This window comes from Colius striatus, chromosome 12 (genome assembly GCF_028858725.1).
Source record: "Colius striatus isolate bColStr4 chromosome 12, bColStr4.1.hap1, whole genome shotgun sequence".
Classification (NCBI taxonomy): domain Eukaryota; kingdom Metazoa; phylum Chordata; class Aves; order Coliiformes; family Coliidae; genus Colius; species Colius striatus.
Window position 1 is genome coordinate 22,249,712 of NC_084770.1, and position 9,373 is coordinate 22,259,084.

Here is a 9,373-nt window from a genome sequence, read left to right on the forward strand (position 1 = left end):
AAGGAGACAACTGAGGTGGTTTTTTTCCCCACATAATTACCTGTATTTGTTCCTATGTGTTATTATGATTGCACGTCTGTCTGGAAGCCAGTCTCTCACCTAGGCATCTCTCCTGCTAAGTGAGCTGGGGGCTGTCTGAAGGAAGCCAGGTGGCTTGATGGGCCTGAGGAAGCCTCCTGGCTCTCCTCATTATCCCTTGTACCCTTTAATCCCCTGGCTCCCCTCAGAACCCCTGGTACCACTCCATCCCTTCAACCACCCCCAGAATCCCTGGTATTGCTCCATCCCCTCGGCTCCCCTCAGAACCCCTGGTACTGCTCCATCTCCTCAGCTCCCCTGGTACTGTTCCATCCCCTCAGAACCCCTGGTACTGCTCCATCTCCTCAGCTCCCCTGGTACTGTTCCATCCCCTCAGAACCCCTGGTACTGCTCCATCTCCTCAGCTCCCTGGTACTGCTCCATCCCCTCGGCTCCCCTCAGAACCCATGGAACTGCTCCATCTCCTCAGCTCCCCTGGTACTGTTCCATCCCCTCAGAACCCCTGGTACTGCTCCATCCCCTCGGCTCCCCTCAGCACCCCTGGTACCGCTCCATCTCCTCAGCTCCCCTGGTACTGCTCCATCCCCTCAGAACCCCTGGTACTGCTCCATCCCCTCGGCTCCCCTCAGCACCCCTGGTACCGCTCCATCTCCTCAGCTCCCCTGGTACTGCTCCATCCCTTCGGCTTCCCTCAGAACCCGTGGTACTGCTCCTGGTACTGTTCCATCCCCTCAGAACCCCTGGTACTGCTCCATCCCCTCGGCTTCCCTCAGCACCCCTGGTACCGCTCCATCTCCTCAGCTCCCCTGGTACCGCTCCATCCTCTTAGAACCCCTGGTACTGCTCCATCCTCTCTGCTTCCCTCAGAATCCGTGGTACCACTCCATCCCTTCAACTGCCCCCAGAACCCCTGGTACCGCTCCATCTCCTCAGCACCCCTGGTCCCTCTCCATCCCCTCGGCTCCCCTCAGCACCCCTGGTCCCTCTCCATCCCCTCGGCTCGCCTCAGCACCCCTGGTCCCTCTCCATCCCCTCGGCTCCCCTCAGCACCCCTGGTCCCTCTCCATCCCCTCGGCTCTCCTCCGGAGCCTGGCCGGGCTGAGGCAGGTGGGAGCGCCGAGGGGGAGTATCCGAAAGGACAGGAGTTTCCCCGAGCGCTTCCCGGCACTGTCAGCGGGCGGAGGGAGGGCGGGAGGCAGCGGGCCATGCCCCCCGCTATTAGTACCGGCGCTCGGCTCAGCGTGCCTCAGTGCCGAGCCGCCTCGGTCCGTCGCCGCACCATGCAGGGGCTCCGCGCCGCGCCTCCCGCCTTGCTGCTGCTGCTGCTGCTGGTGGTGCCGGCCCGGCCCGGCGCGCTGGTGCTGGCGGCCGCGGGCGCCGAGCGGGAGCTGAGGCCCGGCAGCCGGGCGGCCGCGGCCGCGGCACGGCTGGCCCTGCACTACCTCAACGGGCAGGCGGCCGCTCCCGCCGCGCTGCTGGCGCTGGGGCAGGTCCGCAAGGCCACGCTCAAGGTACGGGGAGGCCGGCGGGGCAGGGCGAGGGGAGCGGCTGCCGGGGAGCGGCCGCGGGGCTCCTCCGGCGGAAAGCGTCCCAGAGACAGCGGTTATCGTAAGAGCGGGGCGGGGATGCGGGGCTCAGCCGGCCGCGGCTCAGCGCATCTTCCCTCGGGCGCTCAGCCGGCGCCCTCGGGGTGCTGCTTTCTTGCCTTTCCTGCACCGCGTCCCTCAGCGGGGATCCACCGCGAAAGGCTGAGGTTTAACTAGCCCCCAAATCCAAGCGCAGCCCCCGGGTAAGGTGGTGGAGGTTGCTCCGAGGGTCCTGTCCTGGAATCAAAAGCTGCGTAGCGCAGATGAGGGGAAGAACCAGAGGCATGTGGTGGGCATGTGATGGAAAGGCAACAAGTCCAGGAAGGAAAGGTTTTCAGCAGAACTGCGTCTGGAGCAACAGTCTGCTCGGTGGCAGTAGGGATGGGAAGGAAAGACTGGCTTTCTACTTCTGGAGACCAAGAGCTACAGCTTAAGACCATGCAATTCTCACCAGAAAACATACCTCTGTCTTCCAAAAACCCTATCACATGGAGGTGACAAAAGGACAGGAGAAGCTATGAGGGCAGAGCTTGCCAGGGATGCTTGAGGAGGCGCGATGGTACACCTGGTGTACCCATACCCAGCGCCCCGACAGGCAGGGATGCTGTGTGTGAGCACCATGCTGTGCAGCCCTTCTCTTCCTTTGGCCATGGTCTGTTGTTTTACAGCTTAGTTTCTGAAAATAAGAGAATGTGCAAAAACTTTTGGGGAATGTTCGTCCAGAGCTGCAGATCCTGGAAGGAAAGCACCAGCTTCCCTGGAGAGCTGAGCAGGGTCTAAGCTATTGCAGTGGATGGGATTTAAAACCAGCCCTCTGATCCAGCCTTTCTCTCCAGGCTGGGCACCTCCCTAATGCAAAGGTGTTTTGGATTCCCAGCCTGAAGTGCCAAATGCAGCACTGGATTCCTCTGGATCCTTTTCATGGCTCTGGCATCTGAAAAGGAGATCTTACATTTGTCCTTCAGCATCTGCATGGCTTGTTCAGTCCAGGCCCTCACTCCTAAAACAGTAAGATGATGCAGTGTAAAGTCTTCCCTTTCAAGAAAGCAGCTCCAAGCCTGAAGTGCTTGTATGACCTGTTTGGCAGTGCAAACAGCAAGTCCTGCTGTAGGTTTGCCCGAGACCATACCCTTTAGGTAACTCTCTGTGCTTGCCACCATTCCCCAACACGTCATTAAACACACAGCGTGGGGTGCTGAGGGGGGATGTGCACTGTGACATTTCATTCTTCCTCTCAAATTGCTTCGGGCAGAAACTTATTATGATACTTGAGACCTCTCTCGAAACTTACAAGTGCTCCTTCTGCATTTCCTGGGCACTTCACTGGGTAGTGTTTATCTCTGCATATTTGTTTACATGCACAAGTGCTTGTCCTCTCTTTAAGCACAACAGCATGGTCTCAGGGAGCACTGCCTACTACAGACATAGCAGAAGAAATGGGTTGGTGCAGGTCCTCTTTCCAGCCCCAGTGTATATACTGAATATTTGCAAGATAGTTTTGGTTGAGGGCAGGGGAAGGTATTTTTTTCCACCCACTATCAACCATCTGATATATATACAGCCTGATATATACACAGCCTTTTGATACAGGGAAGAAAGAACTTGTCTCTGTATAGAGAAGGGAAATGCCCTGCTATTTCCCCACAGTATTCAGTGCAGTAGGAGCTCCCTGGAACCCCTTTCTGCAGTTTATTTCCCCTTTTTCGTTGCAGCCTCTGTGAAAGCAAGAGGAGAAATGTACTAGACGTGGCCACTTCCTTCTTTCCTGTCCTCCACTGTAAAAAAGTGAAGGAAAATCATTTCCTGGAAGGAATGTGCAATATTATGTGAATGCAAGAGACAGAAATGTTGGGGTTTGGGTTTTTGGAATTGCATTGTTTCCCAGAAGGCTGGTTTGGTAGTGGTTCTGATGTCCCTGGATCTAGTAACCCCAGGGTCATTTCATCCTGGGGTTTAACCATGAGTGTTGTATTTGAAATGTAATGTTGTTAGCCCATGAGACAGTGAAACTGGTAACTAGGAGCAGGACTGGAGCCAGTCACTGGTACAGTGACTCTGTTAGATTATAGAATCACAGAATGGTGGGGTTTGGAAGGAGCCTTTAGAAATCATCCAGTCCAACTTCCCTGCCAGAGCAGCTCCCATCTACATCAGGTCACACAGGAATGTGTCCAGATGGGTTTTGAAGGCCTTCAGAGAAGGAGCCTCCACACCCTCCCTGAGCAGCCTGGGCCAGTGCTCCCTCACCTCAGCACTGAAAGAGTTTGTCCTTATGTTCAAATGGAACATTTTGTGTTCCAGCTTCTTTCCATCACCTCTTGTCACTGGATACAACAGAAGAAAGTGCTGCCCAACCTCCTGCCACGCACCAGTTAGATATTTGTAACTACTAATGAGATGCCCCCTCAGTCTCCTCTTCTCCAGACTGAACAGCCCCAGGTCCCGCAGCCTTTCCTCATGAGGAAGATGCTCCAGTCCCCTCAGCATCTTGGTGGCCCTGCACTGGCCTCTCTCCAGCAGCTCCCTGTCCCTCTGAAGCTGGGGAGCCCAGAACTGGACACAACTCAAGATGTGATGGATTGTTCAAGTTTTGGTAAAATTAAAGTTCAGTGCTCTTCCCTCCTAGCAAACAAACAGCAGGGACACACCAAGCATACACTAATTCCCACCTTACCCTTGGCTGCAGTTTTCCTTCTGCTGTCCCTCCTCATTCACGTTGGTTTTTGCTTCCTTAAGTGAGTATCTTCCAGGCAACAGCAGCATGTTCATCCCTCATGGGATGAACAGCTGCACTTGAAAATACGTGTTTGGGGAATCGCTGTAGTGTGTGCCAGCTGCAGATCCTAGAGTTGAAGAGAGAAATGTTCCAAACACTGATGTAGCCCTCTACCACAGCAAGCTGCCCTGGAAATCCTAACTGAGCAGTAGGGTAGGGGAACCAGGAGGTGAAGTGGAAAGCTAAAGCTAGGTAATCTCTCAGTTCAACTGCAACATTTGCTTAAATTGGACTCCAAACCACAATTTTACTGAGGGATGCTTCTCTTCACAAGCTCACCTTGAGACAAGAGTGCCATGCCAGAACCACAGTCCCAACAGCCCCGAAGGACGCTTGTCCCTCTCCTCTCTCAGCAGTGCCAGCTTCTCAGTGATCAGCCCACAAACCGGTCCCGGGGAAGAAATGCTGGTGGGCAAACAGGGGAGAAGGGATGGGAACGTGCAGTGAGGGCAGACAGAGGGATCACCCCTTCCCGTGCCAGTGAGGACTCAGAGCAGTGTAAACCTGTTGTGAAACCAGCTCCTTTGGGACCTGGAATGAAACCGCTCTTATATTGATCTTCTGGCCTTCGCAGTCTCAACATGTGCCATGAAAGTTGCGTTAATGTTGAGCCCGGAAATAAACCAACCCCGTGACCCAGAGAGCCAGTGGAAAAATGAATTACTCACTTGTTTGCTTCTCTTTTGGACACTTTTATCTCTGGCTGCTCCGTGCCAGCCGTGGCTGTGTGATGCCAGATCCTCCCCAGCTCTGCTGTAACTCCCGCTATGTGACGGTTTGCAGCGATGCTTGTGGGAGTGACAGTGGAAAGAGAAGCGATGCTTTTCCTCAAAACCACCCATGCTTTAAGTTACTCCATGCCAAATGTACCTCCTCCCTGGTAAGCTCCAAGTGACTTCCAGACCCTGAAGTTGCAGCTGGGAATACAGGCTCTACACTGGGCCCCCACGGAAAAGCTTCTGCAGGACACCTCATCCACTGTCACCAGTGAAAGCAGAGCAATGCTTCTCCGGCTGCCAAAGTGGTGTGGCCCAAATGACTCTATTTCAGATTCTCCTACCTGCAGTACTGGTGACAGGAAAAGGAATAAGCTTAGCTCACTGTGCTTAAAAACCCCCAAGCTTGAGCAAATGAGGAATGTTAGAAACAACAGCAGGGCCACCTCTCAGGCAGCTTCACAGTCACTGGGGGCTGAGACAACGGCAGTAATCATGGTGAGAGATGAGGCCCTTCATTCAGCACCACAAATCACTGATTCTTCAGTAAAGTTGCACTTCAGAAAGCTGTTTTTTACTGTTTCTTAGTGTCTGGTATCACGTTCTCTGTCACTGAGGATGTTTCAGCCAACGCACAAAACGGGCAGGAGAAGGGGAGAATGAGGAAGCAGAGACTATGAAGTCAGAACTCACCCTCTCTCCCTTTCCTCTGTTCTCTGGGCACTGTGATCTGGGTGCAGCTCCAGCCTTGCCTCATTGTAAAGCTTCCAGAGGGGATTTTATATAAGTAGAACAAGCAACTGAACCAATTTGTCCATTTATCTGCAGCGTGTAACACTTGTGTGTGTGTGTGTGTGTGTGTGTGTGTGTGTAAGGCAGGTGGTGATGGGAAACACAAAGGCTCAAAGCACAGGTAAATAAAACGTGCATGTTTGCTTTGGGTTCTGATCTTCAAAATGAGGCAAGAGCCAGCATTTCCCTCCTGTTTGTCTGGAGTGTATTGTATTTAACAAACAAATCACACTAACAAGCTGCTGCAACACACTGCTTTGGACTTAAATCAGAAGGCAGCCTGCAGAGGACTGTGAGGAGGGAAAAGCCTCTTCTTAACAACAGGTAATACATTCAAAAGGAGCAAACTTGCTGATATAGAAGTGACCTGGCTCATATATTGGAAAGCTTGTCTAGTAGATCATTTATTTCTGGCTGATTTCATCAAAGGAATGGCTTTGAAATGTACTGAACAGTTAGAATGACACAAAATGTCCTTTTACCTTACATGAGACAAGTAAGCTTCCCACACTATTTGTTACTTGGGATTCCCCACCCCAAAACAGACATTTCACACAATGCAAGTATTGGTAGGGAGAGAAGGGGCTGGCTGATGAACCACAAAGCAGATCATGCCAATAAATACTTTTAATTAGGCTTTGCTCTCTAATGAATGAGACATCCTGGTTCAGGGTAATTAATTCCTTTCATGGCCAACATCAGAAGCTAGTTCCTTTCAGCCTGCCTGGGGCCAGGACACTGATATCCCATCTCAAACATAGAATTTGGCAACTGAACCATTTTTGGCAGCAACAGGAGGGAAAAAAGACCCAAAACAACCCCACTTTGTCATTGAATCACAGTTCCTCAGCACCCATCTGTCCTGTGAAGGACTCTGAGCTGCATTTTTCTTCTTGTGTTATCTCTGTGAGGAAAGGCTGTAAAACATCCCTTAACCTTTGTGTTTGTTGGTAGGATGCTCTCAGGTGGCTTGCTGATGCCCAAGGGGTGAGGCAGCCCCAGGGACTGACCCCTGCACTCTTCTCTCTTCCAGAGCATCCCTGACTCCGGGAACAAGTACTACCTGCACTTCACTACTGAGGACTACAAAAGTGGGGTGAGTTTGTGCCTTGCACATTTCCTCTGATAATAGATGTTAAATGGATTCCAGCATCTCCAAGTGAAGTGGTTTTAACCTATTTAATTTCCTGGGGAAAAACAAAACCCCACCAAACTCTTCTAAAGACTTTCCTCACCGCCACAGTACCTCAGCACACATACTCCACACGTGTACTTTCCATATCTATACCAAGAGCTGGTTTTAAGCACATGTTGCTGGGAATGGAGTCTGAGCTGAGGCTGAGTTTTACCTGCTGCCTTTCCAGGAGAGTGCAGGGAGCTGCCTGGCCACGGTGCTGTACCCAAAAGCCAAGTCTCCTCCTGCTGTCAATATCAAGTGCACACGTACCCAAGACCAGAAGCAAATCCAAGAGGCGGACAACAGACTTTACCAAAAAATCAGGCACCAAACCAAACCAATAATTGGAAGCAATATTCCAGGTATATTCCTCCAAATAATCAGCTGTGGTTCTTTTAATCTTCCAAGAGCTTGGGCACTCCTAAGAACCAAAAGCAAAGGCAGCACAGATCTGCTGTGCCAACGATTCTTGGGGAGAAAAACCTGCTGTGATGGTGTCAGCACAAGGTTGTTAGGGTGTCAGGACCTTTGTTCTGGTGGAGGTTGGGATTCTCACCTCTGGGGTTTGTCAGTTTTCTGCCAAAGAGCCAGAATTAATCCTCTCTGTGTTTCTCTCTCCCTCACAGACAGCTATGGAAACATCCAACCCGCCCTGGAGCCGGTCTGGGCTTTGGCTGTTGCTGGCAGCAGCTACATCATGTGGGAGAAGTCAACTGAGCACTTGGGCTACTTCATGGCTCAAGTCAAGGCTGTGAAGCAGTGGGTAAGGGAGGCAGCGAGGGTGGCTGTGTGTGGGGTGACAGTCTGCCAGGCAGCAGGGAACACCCCACCACCAAGAGCCCAGGCTCTGCACTGCCTCTGGCTCCCCCCAGGTCCCCAGGGCCTCTCCAGACAAGTGTTCCATCTCTGGACAAGTATTTTTGTCCAGGTTTTAGATGGAAAAAAAGTGGGACTCATTTGGACAAAATGTGACTTACCTTGTTTAGATGAGTGGATCTGGTGGCTTCTGCAGGATTCATTTGGACATGTGGCCCTGGGGCTGATCTGCCCCGTGCTGGGTGGCTCCTGGCCAGCTGGGCCCATGGGCAGCATCAGCCTGGCCCGTGGTCTGGGCTCTCTGGGGAGCCCGTCGCAGCTCCCAAAGCTTTGTGGCCCTGACCAATAGACAGGGGCTGGTTTTCACTCCCTAGTTATTTAGAGTGAGATTTCTCTGAAGGAGAGGTTAACCATCAGGTAAGATTCTCAAATATGTTTGAGGGGTAAACTGCAATTAGCACTCGAGTCAGCCTGGTTTGCTGTCAGAGGAGGGAGAGCCACGCTGCAGCTGGTGCCTCCACAGCATCTCCACATACAAACCCTGTCCCTCCCTTCAGCCCAAGCAGGCTGGATGCAGTTGAGCACAGCAGAGCACACTCTCCTTTCTGATCTGTTGTTTCTCCTCTTTGCTCCATGCTCAGCTAAGGAAAGATGATTTCGTTGAGTTTGACTACACTGTGCTGCTCCACGAAGTCCCGACACAGGTAAGAAGGCACGTGCCTGTCCCTCCTTTTGGCAGCACAGCAAAGGTCACATCAGCTGCCTGTTGTTTTCCCCTCTGTTCTCCAGGAGATCATTTCGTGTCACATGCGCCTCACTTGGCTTCCAGCTCACCCCCTGAAAGTGAAATACTTCTGTGCTTCAGAGAGCCAGGGGCTGGAGGAGGCATCTGGGCTGGAGTCTGGATCGGCTGCGGAGGTGGCACACGGAAGAGAAGCCAATTTTTAGGCGAGTCTGGCAGCATTCCTACATGTGTTACTGGAGAAAGTCCTGGGGCTGATGGAGTGGGGTTGTTTACCAGTCACACAGTGAATCTGAATCCTTCACTAACCTGTTTTGTTCCAAAATTCATTCCTCTAATGTCTTAAACTGCAGGACTCGTGTTCCAGAGCTCTACCTAAAGACTTTGCTACTACATATACATGGATGCACCCCTTGATTTCACGTCCTAAGTCACTGTTACTCCCAGTAACACAGTTTGTAAACAAAGTTAATATATTTGGATACAAATCTTGATAAAAGGTCTGCAAAACCTGCCACCTGATCCTGTGTGACCTGATCTAGGTGGAACTGCTTTGGCAGGAGGGGTTGGGCTGGATGATCTCTAAAGGTCCTTTCCAACCCCTGCCATCCTGTGATGCTGTGATTCAGCTGTCACTAAGGAATATTGTCTACTATATTTTTGTCCAATTTTTTGGGATAGATACATGCTGATTTTTATCTTAGCTCACCAATAAACCAAATTCCATTA

General features: G+C 51.9%; 1 protein-coding gene across 2 annotated transcripts; it reads left to right on the forward strand.

Moving 5' to 3' along the window:
- The first annotated feature begins 1,227 nt into the window (after window positions 1-1,227).
- LOC104558827 (ovocalyxin-32) lies at window positions 1,228-9,373 on the forward strand. Of its 2 annotated transcripts, XM_010203556.2 has the most exons (7): window positions 1,228-1,550; window positions 6,943-7,005; window positions 7,274-7,448; window positions 7,713-7,849; window positions 8,544-8,606; window positions 8,692-8,850; window positions 8,998-9,373. In XM_010203556.2, exons 1-6 carry the CDS (start codon window positions 1,245-1,247, stop codon window positions 8,848-8,850), a joined length of 903 nt encoding a protein of 300 aa, XP_010201858.2. In that variant the 5' UTR covers window positions 1,228-1,244; the 3' UTR covers window positions 8,998-9,373. The 2 variants fall into 2 exon arrangements, with proteins under 2 accessions (XP_010201858.2, XP_061861917.1); XM_062005933.1 differs by having other exon boundaries at window positions 1,229-1,550; window positions 8,692-9,373.

Excerpts from the sequence above, each read along its gene's own strand:
- LOC104558827 (XM_010203556.2), top strand. The coding sequence starts at position 1,245 with ATGCCCCCCGCTATTAGTACCGGCGCTCGGCTCAGCGTGCCTCAGTGC. Across the intron at positions 1,551-6,942 it reads TCCGCAAGGCCACGCTCAAG|AGCATCCCTGACTCCGGGAA; the intron begins GTACGGGGAGGC and ends TCTCTCTTCCAG. Across the intron at positions 7,449-7,712 it reads AATTGGAAGCAATATTCCAG|ACAGCTATGGAAACATCCAA; the intron begins GTATATTCCTCC and ends TCTCCCTCACAG.